We start from the raw sequence: 24,379 nt of genomic DNA on the forward strand, positions 1-24,379 counted from the left end.
GTGTCGCAGCTTGGGCATGGAGTGGGGCAAGAGATCTGTGGTTGTGAGTTCCAGGCTCTGGCCCCCCAATGGGCCTGGGCCCCCCCCAGCTTGGGGAGCGGGGAGGTCAGTGACCATGTGTCTGGCCAGCACCCCCTCCCAGCTCGCTTTCATACTAAAAGTCCCCACATGGGGGCAAGGGGCTTTTTTGAATGCTGGTGAAAGGTACCTGGAGCCCCCCCAGCCCCTACTCCTCTGTCACCCCCCCCCCCCCCCCCGTTGCTGAGCAGTAGATCCAGGCAGACACCTGCACGTTGGGACCTGGAAGGAGAGAAACCCGCCCTGGTTGGGTTCACACCGGGAGCTGAACTACTGGGATAAGTCTGCATCCTCCCCCAGGCGCCCCCATCCCCGATCCCGTAACTAGCCGAGAGACGATCTGCGTGGTCCCAGCTTCCAGGCAAATCCAGCCAACCCAACCCAGGCCGCGAGCGCAGGAAGCATGTGGGAGGGTCTCAATCCGGAGCGGCCCCATGCTGCCAGCAGTTGGCGTCCTTCCATCATGCTGGAGCCTGGAGGGCATCAGGCTGGCTGGGGACGCGCCGTGTTAGAAGAGAAAAATCGCTCCAGGGTAATGTGACAGTCTCTAAGGCAGGGGTCCCCAACGCGGTCGCCCGCCACACGGAAAGGTTGGGGACCATGGCTCTAAGGCATCGGCAGCAGGTCCTCCTGCCCTGTTCCTCTAGCCGTGCTCCGGCAGAACTCTTGGTGCTTTAACTGGGAGGCTGTCGGAGAGGAGACCTCTGGCTTTGGGCCATTGTCACGATCCACTGGGTGGGAAGCTACGTAGAACTGGGTTCCCCCCCGGTTGTTCCCTCAGAGCAGAAGCACACGCCTTGGCAAGGCAATCAAAAGCCAGTCTCTTCCCTGTGCCACGTCAGCCCGACCTTCTCAGATCCGGCCAGGAAGGGTCTGATGCGGGCTCTCCAGGGAAGCAGCAGTTGCCGGGGTGCAGTGGGTTTTACAATGTATAGCGCTCCAGGGACCTTCGGGGAGAAAATGCCGTTGCCTGGCGCCGCGTGAGGTGCACACAACGCACACGCGGCGACTGCTTGCAAGTGCCTGATTTCCCACGTCGCAGCAGATAGCAGCCGGGGTCCTGTGGGTTGGGAAGTCACTTGGTTAATTGCAGCTCTTGGCCTAAGTTACCTTCCCTCCCCACGGCCGGAGCCTAGAACGTCTCGTTCGTTTCCTGGCCGCTTTGGAGAGTCGCTCTGCTGTTGTGCATTACTGAAGCAGCAACAGCATTTCAAAGGCAGGTGCCTGCCAGCTGTTCCCACTCCCCTCAGCTCAGGTTCCAGCATCTTGGAGGTCAAGATCAGATGGTTTGTGCTTTGCTTGGGGGGTTTCCTTTATTTACTCTGCACAGGCCGGTTTGCTCATAAAAGTTTAACGATGCGAATACCTTGCCTGTCTGGATGCTGGGTCGTTTGGGTGGGCGATTGTGCGCCTCCGTTGTACACACTGTCACAGTGATTGCATGTGCAGTCGGTCAAGCCAGTCATTTCGTGGACTGGAAGCTCTTTGGGGAAGGGACGTATGTACAGCATCGTGCACAATGGGCCCCCCAGTCCTGAGTGGGGCCACTGGGCAGGGACTGTACGATCAATATTACATGTGCAAAATAATAATACTGGCGTTTCTAGCAATCTTCAGCAGCAGATCTCAACATGCTTTACAAAGGAGGGTGGTATTATTATCCCGATTTTACAGATGGGGACACCGAAGCAAGGTCACCCAGCAGCCTCGTGACAGAGCTGAAGGATCTCAAACCCCCTCCCAACCATTGCTGGCTTTTCACATAGGACGGGGACATACACAGAGACACACACACGTCTCTGTCTAGCATTATCCGCATTGTGCCAGCAAAACTGACACACAGAGAGGTTAACTGACCCGTCTAAAGTCACGCAGTGAGTCCGAGGCAGTGCTGGGGATAGATCCTTGTTCCTTGCTCTGCTGTTTGTTTAGTGTGTTGTTATTAGGGAGCAGGGCCCCGTGGTGCTAGGGTTGCCCCGGGGCTTTTGGTTAGTTACCTTCTTTCTGCAGGCCCCTCAGGATCGGGCCCAGACGCTGTTCCAGGCAATGGCTCCTCGGGGGCCTGTGTGAAATTAGCGTGGCCCAGTCGCCGTGCAGGGAGCGCCCCCGCCCTTGCTGGTGGGCTCCATTGTGCCCCCGGTGAGCAGCCGCAGCGGGGGGGGCCATGTGTCGGGTGGGCCACAGAGGCTGAGCCCCACTTTCGCCCCTAGCAACTGACTAAACCCTGGGAAAGCTCCCTCTGGCATGGACCTGGGCCCCGGGAGCACCTCATCCTGTGTCCCTTCAGTTTCGAATCGCAGCTGCTGTGCGCGTTAGCCCCAGGAGCAAGACACAAACCTCTGGGCACCTGTAGGGAGATGGCACTGCAGTGTGGAAAGGTTTGGCCCTTTTCCCTACAGCCGCAGTCAGGTTTCCGTGCGTCCTTCCTTTTGTGTCTGGCTCTATAACTCCTAGACAACACTATTCCTTGATGAATTCCAGCCGTGCTCTGTACACAGCCCTCAGCCGGGCTCTCTGGGGATTCATTTTCTTCTCCTGCCAGCAGTGGAAGGACACTGGTGTCATAAACGGTGTGATTTGTTGGAGCAGGACCCAGACACTAATGGCTCCTGAATCTAAAGAGGGATTTTAATTAGTGGAGAAAACTTTCCAACAGGAGACTGAAAGCAATTAGGGCCTTTCGCTTTCCACAAGACCGTCCTCTTCATTTATTTCTTTTGTCCTCCTCACTCGTTAGCCGAGCTGTTTAAATACTAATACTTGGTGCACACCTTCAAACACTGGTTAACCTTCACGCCTGGGGCTGCTTTCAATTTCTTCAAATGAAAAGGGGCTTTTTTGGGGTGGAAAAAATCCCAACCTTTTTAAAAATTGGCCAAAAAAAAAAAATGGTGTCACATTTGTATGGCAGTGTTTTGTTTCCCCCAAACCAGGGCTTTGGCCAGTGGCAATGGAATGTTTGGGAGAATGTTTTCAGTAATCTGCGGAGTGCGAAGTGGATAAATGTCACCCACAAAACTTAAAATTGGCTCATTCGAACACTTCTCAATGAAGACCGTTTTTAAGTTGTTCACTAAACAGGTTTCCAGCCGGCTCTGTCCCAGCCCCTTTCCTGGGCTGGGTAAGGACCCCACGGTTCCTCTTCTTAAACCAGAGCAAAGAGAAGGTGACGTGGCAAAGGCCACAGAGGGAAGCTGTGGCAGAGTCAAGATAAGGTGCTGGGGGTTCCCGGCAGTTAGTCCTTCACCACTACACTAAAACCCTTCCTAGGCCATTGGCTTCAGTTTTAATTTTTCCCGCCATGCTGTGAACCTAGTGACCGCACGCATGTGAAATGTCACAGGAAAACATTCACTGCTTTGCCCAGCGACACGTGCTTCCCGCGTCTCGCTCCGCTGTGAAATGCAGCAAATTGACCCGTCTCGCCGTCTGACTGGAAACGGGCCCCTCTTCCGGCCTACCAGGCCCAATCTTCTGGCTTAAAACTCGCACGATATTGCAGACTCTGGCTCTGTCCGTCTCCAGCTCGTGAGCAGGGAGTGTGGGGAAAGCCCTGGAAATCGCACTGAGGCCTTGGCCCCGGACCGAAGAGGCACCAGTTTAACTAACAGACACAAACACTCACAGGGCTAGCCCAGTGCGACCGCCTGTGTGGAGACCGTTTCAGGCAGGTCAGAGGGGCTTAGCCGAACTCAGTGAATGTACACGCGACAGGCCTATCGCCAGTATTGCATCGGGCTGGCTGCCTGCCGCGGGACTAACCAGCTTTAAAGTTAGTTAAACCAGTGCCGGGGAAAAGGTGCCTCATACAGGCCTAGCTTCTCCCCTTTCCTGCGTAGGAACAGCGATAGCGCTGCTATTAAAGCACTCCGGGTGTAGTTACACTGGTGGTTACAGCCGTACGGCTCCTGTGGCTGTACACCAGGCCGGCAGTGCAGAGCCCCGTCTCCCTGCGGCGTTTATGACGTCACAGCCGCTTCCCCCACCACAGCCCGGCAGCCGGACGAGGCTTTCCCACTTCTGCTTACGAAACCCCAGCCGGCCTCGGCCCCCCCCAAGGGAAGCAGCAAGCCGCCAGCCAGCCCCCACTTCCCGTCCATCTGCCTGTCTCTCCCTGCCCCTGGCCATGAGCCAGGCTGGCAGCCCTAAGGGGAACTGAACGTACCACACCATGGTCATGGGCAGCCCTGCCAGCTGGTGCCGCTTGGAAAAGTGCCTCCTCCCAGCCATGTGGGTACTTGGTGCAAACCGATGTGGGGAGGTCCTGTAATGCCCTAAAGCCAGGGGGCAGGGGAGACGCTCTGAGCAGGGACTCGCTTGGGCTGGCTTTGGGCCCATCTGCTGCCTCAGTTTCCCTCTAGGCTCCAAAGTCTCCCTGGTCATTTTTCAGGGCTTCCCCTGGCTTACAGCCTGGCCTGCAGCCTGCCTTGCCTTCCCTCCAGCCACACGACTCTTCGGTGGTCCTCCACGCTGGGGGTTTTCCCCCAGCAGGCTACTGCTCCCCGCATGGCTCTCCCCCTCTCCCCAACCTCAGGCTGCCCTTCTCTTCCCCCTCAGGCCTGGTTTCTAGTTCCCTGCTGCCCCACACCTATTCCGTCCACCTGGGGAGGTGGCTACACCTGGTCTGAGCCCCCAAGTCCCTCAGAGGGCCAGCTCAGCTTGTGAGAAGCTCCCTTTGCCAAGTGGGAATCGAGAGGGTATAACAGTATGAGGATGGGGCTGAGGGCTGGGCTCCTGGGAGACCCCGATTCCCCGATCCCTTCTCTAGCTTCCTTCTGTGTTAAGCTCTGGTCGTTCCTGCATGTCTCTGCTCCCGTTCCCTCCTGCTCGCTCTCTCTGCTCCCCCGCTTCACGCTGCCGCCTGTGCCCACATGCTCTTCCTAAACCGATCTCCCTCCTGAAACCTCTCCCCTGCCAGGACGCCCCAGGCCCAGCATGCAAGGGACCCACTTCTCCACTGACCCCCACCTCCGGGATAGAGGAGCAGCAGCTCTGTGTCACCGCGCAGTCCGTTGGGCAAAGTCTGGGGGGGAGCCTGCGTCCCCCGCACCAGCACCTTCCCCACCCAACTCCACAGCGGCAGGAGTTTGCTGTTCCCGTCTGGCCGTAAAGCCCAGATTCACGTTTGTTATGGACCCCCTTGAGCCAAGGCAAAGGTCCAGATACGAGCGTGAAATAAACCAGCTGTGTAGCCCAGGGGAGTGACAGCCGAGTGCCTGGTACAGGCAGCGCTTAGAGAGAGGTGAGAGAGCGGGGTTCCCCGGAGCTGGGGGACCTGATACAGCAGCCTAGCAAAGAGCAAGCGCTGAATCAGATGGACCAGCCTGGACAGCTGGTGTGCGGCTCGCGGCCTCCAGAGCTGGCTCCGGGGAAGCAGCCTTGTCCTTCAGCTCCTAATAAATGCAGCCTGACAGCAGCAATCACATCTGCCTGTGTGTGCCCCGGCACTTCTGCAGAAGGGCATCGGTTCCTCTGCCCGGACTCATCCGGACGCTTGGTTTCCTTTTCCCGCCCCGTGGAGATCGGCTGGGGGATCTCTCAGGGTCCCTTCCAGCCCCGCCTTTGTGTGAGTCTGCGAGATGGCTCCAAAACCCGCGCTGCCGACGCTGAGCGCTGTCCGCAGCTCCTGCCCCGCTTTGCCGGAAGGAGTGACCATTCCGATGCGGTTTAGTTCTGCCAGGCCCCTCGGCGCGCCCACGGCCAACAGAGCCCCAGCTCCGTCCCCTTCTGCGAAGGATTTCCACGTTGTCAGGGCCGGCTCCAGGCACCAGCCCACCAAGCTTGTGCTTGGGGCGGCACCTGGAGCGGGGCGGCGCGGGGCGGCGCTCCGGCTCCGGGGAGAGCGGGGCCACTGCCGGGCTCACCGCCCTCCCCCCAGGGCTCCGGCCGCCCTCCCCCCGTGCCCTCCCGTGCTGCACGGGCGGGGGGGGGAAAAGGGCAGCCGGAAGCTTTTTTGCCTGGGGCGGCAAAAAAGCCAGAGCCAGCCCTGCCCGTTGTGCACAGCCAAATCCTGAATCCTTCTCTCCCCTTTGAAATCTCACAATAGCACCCAGGAACCTCCAGCACAGGCCTGGGAAAACATCCACTCGTATAGATCTGCGGATACGAGAAGTGGATTTCCCTGCTAATGCCAGGGAAGTTATCCCCACTCCCGTCTCATGCAGGTGCATTAGAGGACAAAGGGCTAGTCCCCGTTTGGAGGGTGAGGACAAAGGGCTAGTCTCAGAGACCTAGATCCCTCTGGGCTGGAGTGGGACCTTGGCCTTCTTGTAGGGGCAAATTTCACCCTAGATGAGCTGAACCAACTCGCCAAGTGTCCTGTTCTAACACTGCCCTGGGCTTCTCCCCGCACAGAGTTGTCCGACGTCCGGCGCTTCAGCAGCCACGCCCTGAACTACACCACCCTGCTGCTGGAGGACGAGAAGGGGATCCTCTATGTGGGAGCGCGAGGGGCCATATTCGCCTTAAACTCCAGCAACATTGCCGACGGTTCCCAGAGGGAGGTGAGCAACGCCCGGCCTGGTCTGGGCTGAAGTTCCTGAATGGCCAGTTGATTGGTTTGGGTGCTGAGCGTCAGGCGTCTGCAGCTGGCCAAAACCGAGTCGCTGGTCACTTGGAATCTTGGCCTTGGCTCCTAGCTACCTTTTTTTTTCAAATGACATATAGGGGTCAGATTGGTGTGGGGGGAGGGCAAGGTGGTGGTACTCTTCTAAGCTCCACCCACAAAAATAAGCTCCACCCACGTGTCTCCCCAAAACGAGGCCTGGCTCCCAGGACACTGTGCGGATCGGTGACCTTCCCTCTGCTTTCTCCCACGAGCAGTGACAGAATTAACCAGGCTGGTGTTTGCATTGGTGTCCCTGAGTGTCTGAGCTAACCCCTGGCAGAGCTGAAGGAGGCAGTTTTCACCCCTTCTAGCGATTGCCCCAGGCTCTCTGCCTCAGTGACACTTGTCGAGATCCTCTTCCTAAGTAGGACAGCTAACGATGTTTTAGTTTGTCGTACAAGCTGAGATTCTGGAGAGCAATTAACAGCTCCAGCTGGATGCTCGTTAGGGCTGGGTGAGACACGGTTTTCTAATCCCAGGAGAATTTTCAACAGTGTGAAAAATGTTCCTGTCCCAAATTGCGGAAAAAAGTCAAAATGTCAAAACTGTTCAAGAACCAAAGAGCCACTGTCCAGGTCAGTCCAAACGTAACATTTCGACCCTTTTAGCCTCCCCCACTCCCTTTTTGTAGTGTAAATTTACAGACATTTCTGAACTCAAGTAATTTTGACGACAACCCGAAACGTTCCAGTTCGACAGTCTCTGGTCCCTTTGACCAAAGAGAGTCTGGTGATTCGTTGATCCTGACCTAGTTTCGTGAACAGTTTCGGTTTCGATACATCGGCTTTTTTTGAGGGGGAAAAACACCTGTTCATCAGAGAGTTCCCAACCTGGCGGCGCAGGGAACGGGGCGCGTACTGGCTGTTTCTGAAACCTGGACTTAACGGGCAGAAATGGGCCGGGTTCCCCTAGCCGTTCCCAAAGCTCCTTGTGTTGCTGCCCACGGCCATTGCTCACAGCACCTGCCCTCTCTCTGGGGCAGGAACGAGAGCTTGGCATGCTAGCGGACGGCTCGAGGCTGACAGCCCCAGAGGGGACGCCCTCTACAGGCGCAGCAGCAGCAGTGCAAGCCGCTCCGCTCCCACCCACAGGGCCAGGCGGCCGAAGGGGGGTGTTCCTTGGCAGATCAGGCAAAATTGACTCTCAAGTCCATGAGAGAGGGAGGGTCTATGCAACTAAAGCACAGGACTGGGACCCAGAGGATCGAGATTGGTTTCCCAGCTGTGCCTCAGGATCCCCACGTGACCTTGGGCAAGTCACTTCTGTGCCTCAGTTTCCCGTCTGCAAAACAGGGTTAGTAATCCTTCCCTTGTTTGCCTGGCTGTGTCTATGGTGAGCTCTTCAGGACAGGGAAGGGACGTTCTCTTGTTATTCACAGCCCCTAGCACCCGGGGGCCCGGATCTTGGCTGGCGCTGCCGTGATTCCAGTCATTAGTATCAATGACCAGGCTCCGTCATCTCTCCGTGATCTGCCTTAGCCGAGCTAGTTCTTGGTACCAAGTGAGTTTGCTCCCAGCATCCCCCTCTGCCTGACCAGGGTGCAGTTTGCTGCTCCTGTCCCCACCTGGGGCCGGTCCATCACCTCACGGCCATTTCAGGTACCGGTAGCTGCACTGGAGCCGTGACTTGCGGCCGCTCCTGCGTGTTGGGGTTGGTCCATCTGTCCTCCCAGCTGATGCCCCCAAGTGCTTCTCCCGCAAAGTCTCAGCTGCTTTACCTCCTTCCTTTGGGGTGCATGCCACGCCCCCCGGCAATGCCGGCTGCTGTCCGCTGAGCAAGCCGGGCTGGGGAGAACACCCTTCCCGCAAATTCCTCCCTGGGCCCTGGCACCCCGCAGCTGAAACCAAACCAAACCCGTGGTGCTATAAAGCCCAGCACGGTCTGGGGGCACAGGCGTTAAGGCAAGAAGGGGCCCCCTGGTAACCTAGCCAGACCTGTTCTCCCGCACCCAGCAAGGAGCCCAGGAATCTGGAGTAGGCCAAAGACCAGGCTGTTTGCCCCAGGCAGAGAGTCAGGGGGGATCGGGGTGCAGGAAGAGGCTGGAGGGACCGGGGGCGGGGTGTCCTCAGCAGTCAGCCCTCCCTTGGGGACTCTGCTGTTCCCCAACCCAAGCGCGGCCACTTGGAGGAAGCGCTGCAAGCCGCACTCTCCTCTAGCCCCAGCTGTTCATCCTCCCCTGGCGGCTTCTTACGGCTGAGGCGGATGGGGATTGCGGAGCACTGGTTCCCTGTGCAGCGGCAGAGCCCTTTGCCCATCTCAGCCGCGGGCAGTGCCTCCAGCCGGGACGGCGACGGGCACCAGGCAGCACCTGTGTCCCTCTCGCAGAACCCCTTACCCCAAACCCCACGTGGTCAAACACATCTGGCGCCCAGCTCCTCCTCAGATGTGACCTTTAACCCCCGGGCCCACTGCCTCCCCTCCCCCATGCCATGCTCCTGGGCGCCATTGCAAACACGCTCCATTGAAGTCCCTGCAGCCTCCAGCTGCTAGCTCCCCGGTGCCCCCCTACGGCCAGTTCAGTGTCTCCCCAAAGCTGGACGCCTCACCCCGTCCCAGCTTCTTCTCCGCCCGTCTGCCTCACGCCCTCGGTCCAGTGACCCCTTCCTCGCTGCCCCAAGCGCCAGCACCTTCCCCCAAGCCGTGACCTCTGTAATCCACTCGTGGGTGCTCCCGCTTCTCCCCTCCCCTGCCAGCCCACCCCAAATGCTGCCGCTAAAGTCCTTCTCCCCCCCACCAATGCCGGGGCACACACCCCTCCCCGGATCCCCTGGCTACCCCCTCCTGCAGGAACTTGACACCTGCCGAGCGCCCCTGTCTGCCTCCCCTTCAACTCCGCAGCCGCTGCTGGGTGCCTGGGACAACTGGAACCCCCAGGGTGCTGGCTCGATGGGAATAACTGGGCTGGCACATCCTACCCCAGCCCTCTCTGCCCAGGGTCTCCTGCACTGCCAGCCCAGACGCTCCGATGGGTGTGCAGGACTGACATTAGCCAGCAGCTAAGGATACGTGCCCACAGATCAGACCGTTGCAGGGTAGAGTTAAGGTTTTCCAGCCATTAAGTCCTTCCAGATCCTGTTGTCCTGGACACACACACGGTCTTTTGTGTCCCGATTTTAAGATTCCCCCCCCCGGCTGACGGGCGCAGCGGATGCGATTTTGCAGCCTGACAAATTGGCTGGTGATGAATGTTGTCTCTGTGCCAGCCTCCGCAGAGCTGTCCTCCCCCGCGAGGGGCCAGTCCAGCCGGAGGTCTTACTGACAGCAAGGCCGTTTCTCTGCCAGCCCCGCTGCATGGGCAGGACGGTGTCGCCGGGCGGTGGAGGGGCATTTTTGCTTCCCGTCTCTGTCTCTCCGAGCCTTTCCCGTGAGGGGCCCTGGGCTTTTGTCACGATGACAGCAGCGTCCCAGTTGCACGAGCGTTTTATGATGTGTATTATGGTGGCACCGCGAGGCCCCGGTGTGCCGGGCGCTGCACAGGCAGAGGGACCGTCCCCTGCCTCAGAGAGCTTTGAAATAGGTAGGGCGGAGCCTGGGCAGCAGACAAGAAGAATTGTGACCCCAATGGCATGGAGAGATTAAGTGGGTCTCCCAGGGCAGCAGAGAGAGGGTCTGATGGTGCCAATCGCAGCCCCCCCCAGGCGCTACGTCACTCAAAGCTTGGGGGCGGGGGAGAGCGGCTTCAGGCATTGGTGCAAGGTCCTACGCCAGCGGAGAATTCGGCACAGCGGAGTCCTGCCCTCCCTGTCCCTGTCTGGCCCAGGAGGTGGTGGGTTTGGGTCCTACAGCTTCACATCGGTGGGCAGTGCCCCTCGTGGGGCGGATCCTCCAGGGCATAAGCTGAGTGGTTTACGCTCCTCCGGTTCTGTTCAATATCTTCATCATTGAGTCAGCTAACGGCATCGAGTGTCCACTCATACAGTGTGTGGACAATACCCAGCTGGGAGGGGTTGCAAGTGCTTTGGAGGATAGGATTAAAATTCAAACTGATCAGGACAAACTGGAGAAATGGTCTGAAGTAAATAGGATGAAATTCAATCAGGACAAATGCAAAGTGCTCCACTTAGGAAGGAACAATCCGTTGTACACATACAAAATGGGAAATGACTGCCTAGGAGGGAGTACTGCAGAACGGGATCTGGGGGTCATAGTGGATCACAAGCTAAATATGAGTCAACAGTGTAACACCGTTGCAAAAAGAGTGATCATTCTGGGCTGTATTAGCAGGAGTGTTGTAAGCAAGACACGAGAAGTAATTCTTCCGCTCTACCCCGCGCTGATTAGGCCTCAACTGGAGTGTTGTGTCCAGTTCTGGGCGCCGCATTTCAGGAAAGATGTGGACAAATTGGAGAGAGTCCGGAGAAGAGCAACATGATTAAGGTCTAGAAAACATGACCCATGATGGAAGATTGAAAAAATTGGGTTGGTTTAGTCTGGAGAAGAGATGACCGAGAGGGGACATGGTAACAGTTCTCAAGTACATAAAAGGTGGTTACAAGGAGGAGGGAGAAAAATTGTTCTTCTTCACCTCTGAGAACAGGACAAGAAGCAATGGGCTTAAATTGCAGCAAGGGCGGGTTAGGTTGGACTTTAAGAAAAACTTCCTAACTGTCAGGGTGGTTAAGCACTGGAATAAATTGCCGAGGGAGGTTGTGGAATCTCCATCATTGGGGATTTTTAAGAGCAGGTTGGACAAACACCTGCCAGGGATGGTCTAGTTAATACTTAGTCCTGTCTCAGTGCAGGGGACTGGACTAGATGATCCCTCGAGGTCCCTTCCAGGCCTGTGATTCTGTATGTGGGGCCAAGTGAACTGGTCAGGCCGGCCGCTCTGCCCCTTTGCTTTGTGCGGGGAAGGCAGGGGAACGCAAAGCAGTAAAAGCCCAGTCTGTGATAGGCATGGTCCAGCGGAGTTGGGCGCTGCTGGTGCTCAGTGGGCCCCAGCCAGGTCCTTATTTGAGTCACGAAGCGTGGAAAGCAAATGGACCCAGGCGTGGGGCTGGTCCTGTGCCATCAGCCTTCACCAGCCGAGCTGGCTCTTTAGGGGCTTGGGTGACATCACTCCAGGGCATTGCGGGGCGGCTATCGTCTCCACAGCCGGGAGGCACCGGTGAGTAACGACCCCTTGTCCCTTCGCAGATCCGGTGGGAGGCGTCTCTGGAGAAGCAGAACGACTGCCTCCAGAAGGGCAAGAACAACAAGGTATTTGCGGCCGGGTCTCTGCCCGTGCGGGGGGCGGGCGGGCGGTTGCAGGAGTCGGGCCCCCGTGTGATGCTCTTTCTTCCTCTCTGCAGACCGAGTGCTTCAACCACGTCCGGCTCGTGCAGAGGCTGAACGACACCCACCTGTACGCCTGCGGCACCTACGCCTTCCACCCGCTGTGCGCGGCCATCGTGAGTGCGATCACGGGGGAATTCACGAGGAGGGAGACCCCGGCTGGGTGTTGGATGCTCCCTCCATCTTTGTTCATCACTCCATGCTTCCGGCCCCGTCACAGGCTTCTGTCGCTCTTCACTGCTCTCCCTCCTGGCCGGCAATATCTTCCGCAACAAGTTGCCACCAACCCTCGTGGTTGATCCATGGACCGTTCAGCGTGGGGAGCAGGGCATTGTTAGCTGGCAGGGGGTGCTCCAGACGGCCCTTGTTTGGCAGGGTTACGGGCCTGTCATGCAACCTGAATCCCCCAGCGCAGGCCCCGCCGCACGACAGTCACGAATTAAATGTGGCTTGCAAGGAACGTGGCTGGATCTTGGCCTCCGCCTCAGGCTGCCCCACCCAGTGTAGGGAGTGAAAAAGTCCATTCTGGGCTTTCTGTTCTTCACCTTAGTCACCTCCAGCCTTCGATAACCAGGAGAGGGCACAATTTTAAACCAGTGTGTGGGGTTTCAGCTGAAGGTCCCTTCGCTGATGTCAGATGTTGTGGCCACGGGCATATCAAATATATAAAAATAGGCAGGGCTGGTGGAAAGTTGCCTGACACTTCCCATTATAAGACCCTGTTTTCAGTTGTTTATGACCGTGTCTGTCTGGTAGCCGCTTGGTCCGTTAGTTAGCTAGTCTAGCCGTCTGGTTGGAAGAGCTGAGCCCTGGGACCCGCCATACTCCACCGTGTTCCCCAGACCGCCGGTAACAGGGGCACATCCCGGTGGGCTGGCTTCCAGCAGTGACAGCATGGCACGCCCTGAGACTGGCAGGGTGGGTGGGGATGATGGCTCTAGCGCGTGGCCTGCGGGATGAGCTGATGGGCACTGGAGCGCTGCATCCCTAGGCTGCCAGCTCCTGCCCAGCCCAGGTTGGGCAGCGGCTGACGGTCGTAGCCATTTGGGGGCTCTGTGATTTGCATTGGTGGGGGGCGGTCTCTGCCCACTTGCCTGGTCGGGCAGTGCCCACATCCCAGGACATTGGTGTGGTTGTCCTCCCCTGGAGGGGAGTCCTGCCAGCTCACAGCCTGGGGAACCTCACCCAGCAGCTGCCACTCCTGTCCCTGCTCCGTGGCTGCATGGAGGCCCCTGGAGCTGTGGGTTCTGCTTTCATGCCGTCCTGCCCAGCCCAGCAGCTCCTCACCCCCTCGCTCCCTCTCTCTGCAGGATGCTGACAGGTTCGCGTTGCCGCCCCACTTGGAGGAGGGCAAGGAGAAGTGCCCGTACGACCCCGCCCGCGGCTACACCGGCCTCATCGTAGGTAGGTGGGGCCAGAGGCCGACGGGGCCGCTCGCCTGGGGTTCCCCAGGGAGGTCACGGCTTGATCTGGCTCTGGGCTGTCACTGAGCGAGTTGGAGCAGCCCAGGAAGGCTTTCCCCCTGCCCCCGCCCAAATCTCTGTGCACCCCTCAGGAGCTAGAGCCAGCCTTCCCCGCCCTTCCTTTCACAGCCAGTCACCTCCCCACAGTGCCCACCTGCCCCACGGCATGCCAGTTCCCTTCTATCCGAACCCTGCCCGAGCCCTACACTGCCTGGCGTGGTGCAGCCGCAGGAAGGAGAAATCCCCCCCACCTCCTGGCAGGGTCTCTGCGAGGGTCCAGCCAGGCCCCGATGCGATCAGGCCTGGGGAGCAGTGTCCACGGGCACACGTTACACAAGAGTCCCCGAAGTGGGTCCAGCCTGGCCACGTGGCTTCCCCTTCCCCCGCCCTCCTCCCCCGGCCCCGGTGCTAAGTGAGTGGGATGCGGGTTGGGCCACAGCTGGCTAAACAATGGGGGGACCCTGACGTGTCCTTCCCCCCGATCTCAGACGGCGGGTTGTACACGGCCACGCGGTACGAGTTCCGCAGCCTGCCAGACATCAGGCGCAACCTGCACCAGCGGCCCCTGAAGACGGAAGAGTCCCCTGTGCACTGGCTAAACGGTAAGATCCAGCGGCCCCAGGAGAGACCTGACCCTCCCCCTCCTTTGCCAGCTCCGAGCACCCCTTCAGCCCCTCCGGGCTGAACCCTGCCGTCCTCGGGCAGAATAACGCCCAGGGGACATTGAAACGGGCGGAATAGACTCGTCTGAGTCGGCCCCGCGACACCCGGGTCTGAATCTTGGCTGTACGTTTCATCCGCAGCCTGGCACCTCCTCGCTGCCCATCTGGCAGGGGGCACAATGCAGGGTGCTCGGGGGGGGAGGGGGGTGCCTTGCCCACCTCCAGATCAGCAGGCCTGGCAGAGGGGCAGAGATACACATGGCTCCGTGGGGCTGCAAAGTATTCGCACGAACGTGGCCGGCCAAAGGCAGCCGAAAGGGCGTCTCTGCTCCTCATGCCGCGCCTTCCCCTGTGCCATGGAGAGGGCGGAAGCCGGGGCCTTCTCCATTAGCAGAGAGCAGGGCACCCGTCGCATGATGCGCCCAGGACCATCCTCGGAGCCTTGGCACTGATCCTAGCGACCCGCCTCCATGCCCCTTTCCCCGGGAGGGCGTGGCACTGGCCACGGAGCGGGCAGCTCGGCTTTGTTCATACGGCTGAGTTCCTTCCTTCTCCTCTTGTTTGTCCCGTCAGTCTTTGCCCCCCGCCTCTTTTTGGGGGTGTCCTGGCGGTGATCACTCTCCGAACCTTTTCACACCCTGGCCCCATGTTGAGTGGCAGCCTGTCCCGCTGCACACCCTGGCGAGAACCTACTGCCGGGAATCTGGGTCACTCCGGTGATGGGGCACCCTGCATGTCTTGCCATGTCTGGGCGGGCGGGGTGCCCCAGATCACTAAGAGTTGGGGGGTTCGCTAACCAGACCAGCAGTGGGCACAGATGCCAGCTGGAGTGCTCACGGTGGGGGGATGAGACACAGCACGGATCTCAAAGCTCTTGTCAGGCCCTGCAATAACCCTGCAGCAGAGGGGCGGGCGGTATCGTCCGTCCTCATTTCAAGGGAAGGAAGCTGAGGGAAAGGGACTCAGCCAGCGGCAGAGCCGGGTACCGATCAGACCCACCACCCGCCCGGCGGCGGGGCGCGTCTGACGCCGCTGCTGTTTGCAGATGCGGAGTTCGTGGCCTCTGTGCTGGTCCGGGAAAGCGTGCACAGCCCCGTGGGGGACGACGACAAGCTCTACTACTTCTTCATGGAGCGGGCGGCCGAGGAGAGCGCCTCCTTTGACAAGAGCCATGTGGCCAGGGTGGCCAGGGTGGCGCGGGTGTGCAAGGTAAAGAGACGCTGCCGGAGCTGGGGCACGCAGCTGGGCAAAGCTTCCCAGGGAAACCTGCAGGGCCTGGGCATGGCCGTTAGGCCAGGAGGGGTTTCACCCTCCCAAGGGGATGCACCCGGAACACTGGTGAATTCGCAGCCGCCCTTGGCACCTTGGCCGGACCAGCGTTGGACCCGGGCACCCCCTCCCCAGGTGCAGGCTGGGCTGCTCCTCGCTGCTGTTATCACTGACGGCAGCTTTTATGGCCCTCCCTCCTCCCCCGTCCCCCAACCTCCCTCTGCGTCTATTTCACGCCATGCCCCATGCAAGCGTTCGTCCCAAGGGTCCTGGTGCCACTCCGGCTGGGTCTCTGCAGGGCCCACCTCTCTGGAGAGGAGTCCTCCAGCGGCAGCTACAAACGGGCAGCCCAAGGTCAGTTAGTTAAGCGCCGGTGTTGGCGCGAGAACAAATGGCTGTAAACTGGTCATCAGTAAGTTTAGGCTTGACATTAGGCGAAGGTTTGTAACCATCAGAGGAGTGAAGTTCTGGAACAGTCTCCCAAGGGGAGCAGTGGGGGCAAAAAACCTAACTGGCTTCCAGACTGACCTTGATAAGTTTAGGAAGGGGATGTTCTGTTGAGACTGCCTACAGTGGCATGTGACCCATCTGCGACTGCTAGCAGCAGATATCTCCAATGGTTGGTGATGGGACACAAGATGGGGAGGGCTCTGAGTTGTGACCGAGAATTCTTTCCCATATGTCTGGCTGGTGGGTCTTGTCCACATGGTCAGGGTCTATCTGATTGCCATATTTGGGATTGGGAAGGAATTTCCCCCCAGGTCAGAGACCCTGGGTTATTTTTGCCGTCCTCTGTAGCATGGGGCAGGGGTCATAAACTAGTGCAAATGGTGGATTCTCTGTCACTTGATGTCTTTAAACCATGATTTGAGGACTTCGGTAACTCAGCCAGAGCTCAGGGGTCTATTACAGGAGCGGGTGGGTGAGGGTCTGTGGCCTGCGATGTGCAGGAGGTCAGACTAGATGATCACGATGGTCCCTTCTGGCCTTGAAGTCTATGAGCCCCCAGCCCTTGGTGTCAGCGCCCTGCTCCCAGCACCAGACTGGCACGAACCAGGCCGGGGCATGGCTGCCTCTGGGGGACGCGAGGGGGTTTAGCCTCCCTCAGCTGCATCCGGCACAAAGGCCGATGAGCCGCGAGGGTGGGAGCTGCCCGAGTCCTCTCTGGCCAGGGCAGGCAGGAGCAGGCATGACGCTGCAGTTTGAAGCAGGAGACGGAAGAGGCTGGTGTGCAGACAGGAGCTAAATACACTAGGTGAGGCAGGTTGAGGGGACGACACGGCCTGTACTCAGTCCCAACGTCCATCGGGGGCAGGAAGGCGCATGGCTGGGTCTCCAATGGCTGCCCCTCGGGGATCTCGATACTCGGTCCGCTCCCTCCGCATGAGTGCGGCACATCAGTGCCCGCGGGACGGCTCTGCAACAGGGGAACCCCCCAGCGGAGCTGGCCGTCGTCTGCAGGGCGTGTGGGGGGGCGGGGGAGGGCACAGAAGGGGCTCCTGAGAGAGCCTCCCGGGTGTGACTGCTGCTGCAGGATGGTGCGAACGCGAGCCAGATTCAACTCACAGCCAGCCCAGAGCCGGCATCAGCCGGCAATGCAGAGTAGCCCCGCCCATGTCCATGCAGGTGAGGATTGGTTTTGTGGCTATCCTGGGAGCCTGAGGCACGGGCCAGGACCCCGAGGTGCTAGGAGCTGTACAGACACAGAACAGAAGGACAAGCCCTGTCCCAGTAGCTTGCAATCGAAAGGCCGGCTGCAATGGGGTTTACGTCTGGGGAGCCCCCTTCCCTGGCCCGTCTGAGGCCTTGAGCAGCTGCAGGGGTCGGGGGGTTGGGAGCACCCCGGTCCCGGGGGGCTCAGAGGCTGTGACGGGGCAGCCCAGGTGACAACCTTGCCCTCTCCCAGCGCTTCCCTTCCCTTCGCAGAGCGACCTGGGTGGGAAGAAGATCCTGCAGCGGAAATGGACGTCATTCATGAAGGCCCGGCTGGTCTGCTATATCCCCTACTACGAAGTGCTCAAGGGCGTGCACAGCGTGGACGGGGGCAGCTGGCCCAGCACCGTCTTCTACGCCACGTTCACCTTGTCGGCTCAGTGGTGAGTGGGATCCTGCCTTCCCTGCGGGGCCCACAGACTCGTCCCCAGCGCAGGGTGATGGATCCACTGGGGGGTCGTGGGCTGGAGCAGTTCAGCGGGGTCGCCTGGTCCCCTGCGGGCGACCCCGAGAGCTGAGAGAACGGCTGATCCCAGGCTGCAGGGCGCCTGCCCCTGGTCAGAACAGGTGGTTCTGGCCATTCCCCTAATGGACGCGTCACAGCTCCTCCCCCTTTGCGTCCCGCCGGCCGTCCCCAAACAGGTCCTCTTCCACCCCGGGCTCTCTGTGCTTTGTCCACTGCCGGCGTCTGACCCGTTCCCCCGTCACCACCCTGCTTGGCCAGCCAGGCTGCCGGGCCGGGTCCATGTGCTTTCAGCTCCCTGATCTGTGCCGAGCTCTGGGCGGGCAGATCCTCCTCCTAGCACCCCGCGCTCCAGCTGCCTCAGCCCTGGAACCCCCTTCCTGGAGCTCGAGCCTTGGGGCTCTCTGGGCTACGCTCCACCCCAGCAGGGACACGTGAGAGCCGCAGCGCCCAGCCACCGGCTGTGCAAACAGCGTTCCCAAACCAGTCCCTCTTTCCTATAGACAGCACAGAATATACGCAGCTCCGGACAACCCACGAAACCACCCGGATGCCAGCCCCTGCCTCAGTTTCCCCCCCACTCTGCAGGATTTGGGTCAGCGTCCTTTCAAGGGTCCTGGACCCCTCTTCCCCTCTCTGTCACTCTGTGTGGGTCTAAAGATTCGGATTGACTCCGGGCCTGTGTTTTCCCCTTCCTGGGGAAATTCTACTGCTCCAAATCCTCCTCCTGGCCAACGACCTGGGGAGCTCGGGTTCCCTCAGCTCAGGCAGCCTCTTTAGCATAACCATTGTCCTGTCACAGCGCAGACGTAAGGTTAACAACTTCCTTGGTTCATTCAGCCGCTTCTTCCAGAGCAGGGGGTGGTGATAGAGTAAGGGGCCCCCCACGGCTGACTCACGCCCCATTGAGGCGTTCACTGATACAGCAGTTTCACCCAGTGACCCAAACTTCGTGAGCTGTACGTAGCCAGATCCCCCAAAGCGTGTCACCCCCACCCCCCAAGTGACGATCTACCTTAGCGCGCGCAGATCTGGCCACGCTCCGCAGCACGGGAACGGTACGTGTAGGGACCGTGAGAAAAGCCGAGAGCATCATGCGGTTTTAAACAAGCTCTTCGTTGCACCGTTGCATGGGGCGGCTCGGGGCTGTTGATGGCCCTGGTGTCACAGCTGACTTGTTCCTGGGAATGGTGCGAACAAGAGGCAGTGTGTAAACGTATAACTGGGAAAACCCAGTGCCCGGAGCTCAGGAGGAAGACACAAAGCCCAGGTTACTGGGACCGCAGAGAGAGATGGTGGTTTTCCTAATTTGCTGGATTATTTCCCAACCTCGACACTCCTGCTCCACAGGGAGCTTTCTGCTTTCACCGTCCATTCCAAACGCGTCGGGTGTTACAAACGTTTGGGTCCCTGTTTGCAATGCTCCATTTGTGTGCAGAGGGCAAACCTGGACAGCAGGGGATCAATGGGGCACAGAATCATAGAATATCAGGGTTGGAAGGGACCTCAGGCGGTATCTAGTCCAACCCCCTGCTCAAAGCAGGACCAACACTAACTAAATCATCCCAGCCAGGGCTTTGTCAAGCCGGGCCTTCAAAACCTCTAAGGAAGGAGATTCCACCACCTCCCTAGATAACCCATTCCAGTGCTTCACCACACTCCTAGAGAAATAGTGTTTCCTGATATCCAACCTAGACCTCCCCCACTGCAACTTGAGACCATTACTCCTTGTTCTGTCATCTGCCATCATTGAGAACAGCCAAGCTCCATCTTCTTTGGAACCCCCTTTCAGGTAGTTGAAAGCAGCTATCAAATCCCCCCTCACTCTTCTCTTCTGCAGACTAAACAATCCCAGTTCCCTCAACCTCTCTTCATAAGTCATGTGCACCAGCCCCCTAATCATTTCCATTGCCCTCCACTGGACTCTCTCCAATTTGTCCACATCCTTTCTGTAGTGGGGGCCCCAGAACTGGACGCAATACTCCAGGTGTGGCCTCACCAGTGCTGAATAGAGGGGAATGATCACGTCCCTCGATCTGCTGGCAATTCTCCTACTAATACAGCCCAATATGCCGTTAGCCTTCTTGGCAACAAGGGCACACTACTGACTCATATCCAGCTTCTTGTTCAGTGTAATCCCCAGGTCCTTTTCTGCAGAACTGCGCTTAGCCAGTCAGTCCTCAGCCTGTAGCAATGCATGGGATTCTTCCTTCCTAAGTACAGGACTCTGCACTTGTCCTTGTTGAACCTCATCAGGTTTCTTTTGGCCCAATGCTTCAATTTGTCTAGGTCACTCTGGACCCTATCCCTACCCTCCAGCGTATCTACCTCTCCCCCCAGCTTAGTGTCATCAGAGAAGCCCGGAGCCCGAAGGCTTCCCCATAGAACAGTTAATTGTCGCTGCATGCATTATGTTGCAGGTGGCAGGGAGGGAGTGGAACAGTTCTGGCAGGCTTCCTATCTCCACCTTATCTGGTGGAAACGCAGCCCAGTTAAACAGGAGGAGGTTTAGCAGGAACCAGAGCTATCAAGGAGCCGGGGCGTATTTCACTTGGGCACATCTGGGCCAAGCTCCAATGGCCGTTTTAATGGAAAGGGGCGTTTCCTGTTGGTTATTGACATTGATGTGAATTCTAATGAATCGCTGCTTGGCTAATTAGCCGGGTCTGTCGCTAGAAGCCTGACACTGACGGTGGCTATTTATAGCACAATGGCACAGGGAGGAGGACTGGGCTTGGATGGTTTCTATAGAGAAATTCATTAATGATCACTCAGGGGACTCGTTAACCCCCCAGGAGTGGGTCAGCCTGGGGAGTGTGCAGGCAGCCGGGAAGAATCCAGGTGTGAGAGGGTTAAATTAAAGGGAAAGCGGCGATGGCACCATAGCCTAGTAGTTAGTGCAGTCCCAGGCAGGGGTCCTGATCCACTCTCCAGGGCACCAGCCTTCCTCGCCCGGCCGGTAAGGGGGAGGGTGAAGATGAGCGGGGAGGGGAGGGAGCCTCTCGAGGCGGCTGCAGCAAGCAGTAATCCATCCCGCTCCTGATGACCAGGGAACCGGAAACCACCTCCTGAGCTGGGTCTCACCCAGACCCCCCCTATCCCCCCCAGGGCCAGCTTCTCGCATTGAGCGCACCGGGCGAGGAAGGGGCAGCAGCCCAGGGCAAGCGTCTCCAGGGATCACAGGGCCACCCCGCTACCAAGCACGGAGCTGGGCGTTCACCCTCCCACCTCCCAGCTGTACTGTAAGCTGGGCAGACGGCGCTGGGCCGGGGCTTAGACCTCCTCTGTGACCTTGGGCAGGTCAGCGACTGGGAGGTGGGAACAGTGCTGGGCCAGCACTGAGGAAGAAGCCCCCTCTCGCTCCACCCCACAGTGGGGGCTGGATGCCAGGCTGTCTGGGGTTGGGAAGGAATTTCCTCTGGGGTGGGGCACAGGGGTTGTAGGAGCCAGTGGGGCCGTGAGAGCCAGCAGGGGTCCCCCAAGCCATGTGCTGAGGGCTGGCCTCTCGCCAGGGGCTGCCCTTCCTGGGCTCTGTGTGATGCCTGGGGTCACGGGGTAGGTTTAACAGAGTGGGGAAACTGAGGCACTCGTTGGGGCTGGGGCTCGTTGTGCACTGGGTCAGTGGCAGAGACAGGAATAGAGCCCCGGCGTCCTGACTCCCGGAGTCCTCGAATGGCTGCTTCTCTCCACCTCCCGTCCGGCTCACGTGCCAGCATTCCCCTCTGGTGAGGGCATGCTGCTCTCAACGCCTCCAGCAGGCCTGGTCTGGGGCTCTCTCGGGATCTCCCCAGAGAGCCCTGGCTCTCTCGGGATCTCCCCAGAGAGCCCTGGCTTGGGAAATCGCCAGGCTCCCAAACTTGGGGGCTCTTCCCCGACCTGCGGGGCCTTCGCCTGGCACTCCCCTGCCCCCCGCTGAGGCAGGAGACGTGCGGCGGGTGACCCTGCTATTGAGTCTCCGTTCCCTACCAGCTCATCTCCGGTGCCTTTGGGGCTGATTTGCCCACGCTGCTGTGGGCAGGGGGCTGGCAAACAGCGCGGGGGCGCAGCGACCTCGCTGCCGGAGCGAGGCAGCCGCTGGGAGCAGAACCGGAACTGCCTGGGCTTTTGCTGGTTCCTCTAGCCCACCTGGGAGACCACGACCGGAACACCAGGGGGGCTGCAGGTCGGGATTGAGGGGCGTTGGCAGAGCTGTGTGCTGCCCGGGTTGGCGAGGTTGCCCATCTGCTCCCTGTGCTGGGCTTGGACAGTGGCTCTGTGTCATTTGTGGACGCACTGTCCATCCCCCCGTCCCTCTTAGGGCCTGTTGCTCCCACGTCCCATCCTGCCACAGCTCTTCCAATGCCAGCTGCCACTCTGGCGTTTGCCAGCCGGTGCCTGGTGGAGCCGTTTTCCATTCCCTTTCCCTGGAGAGACACGTCTGGGTCTCAGGAGGCTAGGGTTCACTGCCACTGCCTTGCCGTGTGACTCTGGGCAAGCCCCTTCCCCCTCTGGGCCTCGGGTTCCCGTCTGTAAAATGGGCATCATGCGACAGATCCACTTTGCCACCTGCTTTGAGGTCTCCGGCTGCCGGTCCATGGGACGGTCCTGTCGTTGTTTCAGAGCTCCTTGTCCTCCTCCAGGAAAGCCTGGGTGTTTGTGGCCGTTTCAGTAGGATCCAGGTCTCAGTGAGGGAGAGGGCGGCGTGGTCAGTGGCTGGGGCGTCTGGCGGATGGAGCAGAGGTGCGTGTAGCCCTTGGGGGGGCCTGCAGGTCGCTGATCCTGTCGCTGTCTCTCCTAGGAGGAGCATGGAGGCATCCGCCGTCTGCCAGTACAACATCTCTGAGCTGCAGAGGGCTTTCGAGGGCCCCTACATGCAATACCAGGACAACACCCGCAAATGGACCCTCTACGACGGGGAGGTGCCGGCCCCGCGGCCGGGCTCTGTAAGTGACCTGGCGACGCCAGCGCCCCCTGCTGGCCTGCAAACATGCCCTCGGGCTTCATCCCCAGGCGGGATGGGCGAGGGGCAGCAGGGATGGGGCTGGGAGCCACGACGGCCTGGATGCTGGTCCCAGCTCTGCTGATGACTCACGGCCAGGCCCACCGGTTCCAGCATGCATGGCTCCCTCCTCGAGGTCTGGGGGGCAGGGGGTGGCGCTCACACCCCAGCCGCCAGCCACTTCCCGAGTTTTGGAGGGTTGGGGGGGAGGAATCAGCTGAACGTGAGCTAATGTGATCCGGGGATGTATAAAAAAAAAAAAAAAAAAAAAAAAAACGGGAATCTCGAGGAGTAGAGAGGTTATTTTAGCTGGCCCTGGTGCGACCACTGCTGGGGTCCTGTGTCCGGGTCTAGTGCCCGCAGTTGAGGAAGGATGTTGATCAATTGGAGGGGGTCAGAGAATGGTTCAAGGACTGGAAACCCCGCCTGGTAGCGATAGACGCAAGGAGCTCAGGCTAGCTAGCTGAACAGAGAGCAGGTGAAGGGGGGACTGATCACAGTCTGTCAGCACCGAGGGGGGGGACAAATATTGGGTAATGGGTTCCTCAGTCTGGCAGACAACGGTCTAACACCATCTGAAGCTGGACAACTTCCGACCGGAAATAGAGTAACTATCCGCTGGAGCAATGTACCAAGCGCCTGGTGGAGTCCCCGTCACTGGGCGCTTGTCTGAACTCTGCTCTAGGAGGGATTTGGGGGCAGGTCTCTGGCCTTTGCTATGCAGGGGATCAGACGAGTTGGTCAAAGTGGTCCCTTCTGGCCCTGGCGTCGAGGAAAGCCTGGAGGCCGAGGCGGGAAGGGATCCCGTGTAACACAGAGCAGGATGTTTCACCCCGTGCTGAGGCCAGGTGCAGTCAGCCCACAGCCCGTCAGTCGTCAGGACTGAAAGGAACAGCAGCGCCCATGCACCGAGCCCCATGCAATGGGTTAGGTGAGACGTGCCCAGGTGATCCCCACAGATCCTAGCCTGCCAGGCGCTGTTCACCAGCTGCTGTGTCCCGCCCCAGAGGTGGCCGCATTGGCCCAGCGGGCAGGCTGCGTACCCGTCCCTAGCCACCTCTCCTCCCCCGTGCAGTGCATCACCAACCGCTCCCGTGAGGACGGCTACCGCTCCTCCCAGGACCTGCCCAACGGCGTGCTGGATTTCGTCAAGCTGCACCCGCTGATGTTCGAGGAGGTGAAGCCGGCGTGGGGGGAGCCCCTGCTGGTGAAGAAGAACGTGCTCTACACGGCCCTGGTGGTGGACAGGGCGCCGGCCCTGGACGGCCAGCAGTACGACGTGCTCTTCATGGGGACGGGTGCGTCGGCGCCGCCCCTCCCCCACGTGAAGGGTTGGGGGGGCAGTGTTGTCTGGGGGCCCTGAGTCGCTCGCCCAGGCTGAGTGGGACGGGGGACCCCAGCATGGTTGGGGGGCCTGGGCGGAAGCTGCCACCGGAGAGGGGACCCACAGAAGGAGGGGGGGTAGCACAGAGTCCTACACCCCCATTGGGGCAGCAGCCAGGAGCTGCCGTGCCCGGGCTGGGGGGGAACTTAGCTGTGCGGTTGCCCGACCCCAGCCCTGGCCTGTGGGCACAGCGCTCTCCCGCCCGGCGCTGCCCTGACGGTGCCCCTCTGCCTTTGCCCAGGTGACGGCTGGCTGCACAAGGGGGTGGTGATCGGCTCCGCCGTACACATCGTGGAGGAGCTGCAGGTCTTCGGGGCCCCCCAGCCCGTGGAAAGCCTGGTGATCTCCAAAGGCCAGGTGAGACGCCGCTCCGGGCTGCACCCCGACTCCGCCCCCTCCAGGGGCCCTTTCGCTTGTAGATGGCAGAACAAAATGGGCGTGTTGAAGCCCTTGGCTGCCATAGCCCGCAGCCAGGCCCACTGAAATCT

The 24,379-nt window shown here is 59.7% G+C and overlaps 1 protein-coding gene across 1 annotated transcript in view; it reads left to right on the plus strand.

Annotated features, from left to right (window-relative positions):
* The window catches only part of SEMA4G (semaphorin 4G), an 87,461-nt gene that overhangs the window by 45,777 nt on the left and 17,305 nt on the right, over positions 1-24,379 (plus strand). Inside the window, exons 3-12 of the mRNA XM_054034558.1 lie at positions 6,433-6,581; positions 11,822-11,884; positions 11,977-12,075; positions 13,270-13,363; positions 13,911-14,024; positions 15,130-15,293; positions 17,280-17,449; positions 22,307-22,451; positions 23,583-23,805; positions 24,133-24,248. Coding sequence (XP_053890533.1) covers positions 6,433-6,581; positions 11,822-11,884; positions 11,977-12,075; positions 13,270-13,363; positions 13,911-14,024; positions 15,130-15,293; positions 17,280-17,449; positions 22,307-22,451; positions 23,583-23,805; positions 24,133-24,248 — 1,337 coding nt within the window. The remainder of the gene's footprint in view (positions 1-6,432; positions 6,582-11,821; positions 11,885-11,976; positions 12,076-13,269; positions 13,364-13,910; positions 14,025-15,129; positions 15,294-17,279; positions 17,450-22,306; positions 22,452-23,582; positions 23,806-24,132; positions 24,249-24,379) is intronic.

Source organism: Malaclemys terrapin, chromosome 7 (genome assembly GCF_027887155.1).
Source record: "Malaclemys terrapin pileata isolate rMalTer1 chromosome 7, rMalTer1.hap1, whole genome shotgun sequence".
NCBI classification, from domain to species: domain Eukaryota; kingdom Metazoa; phylum Chordata; order Testudines; family Emydidae; genus Malaclemys; species Malaclemys terrapin.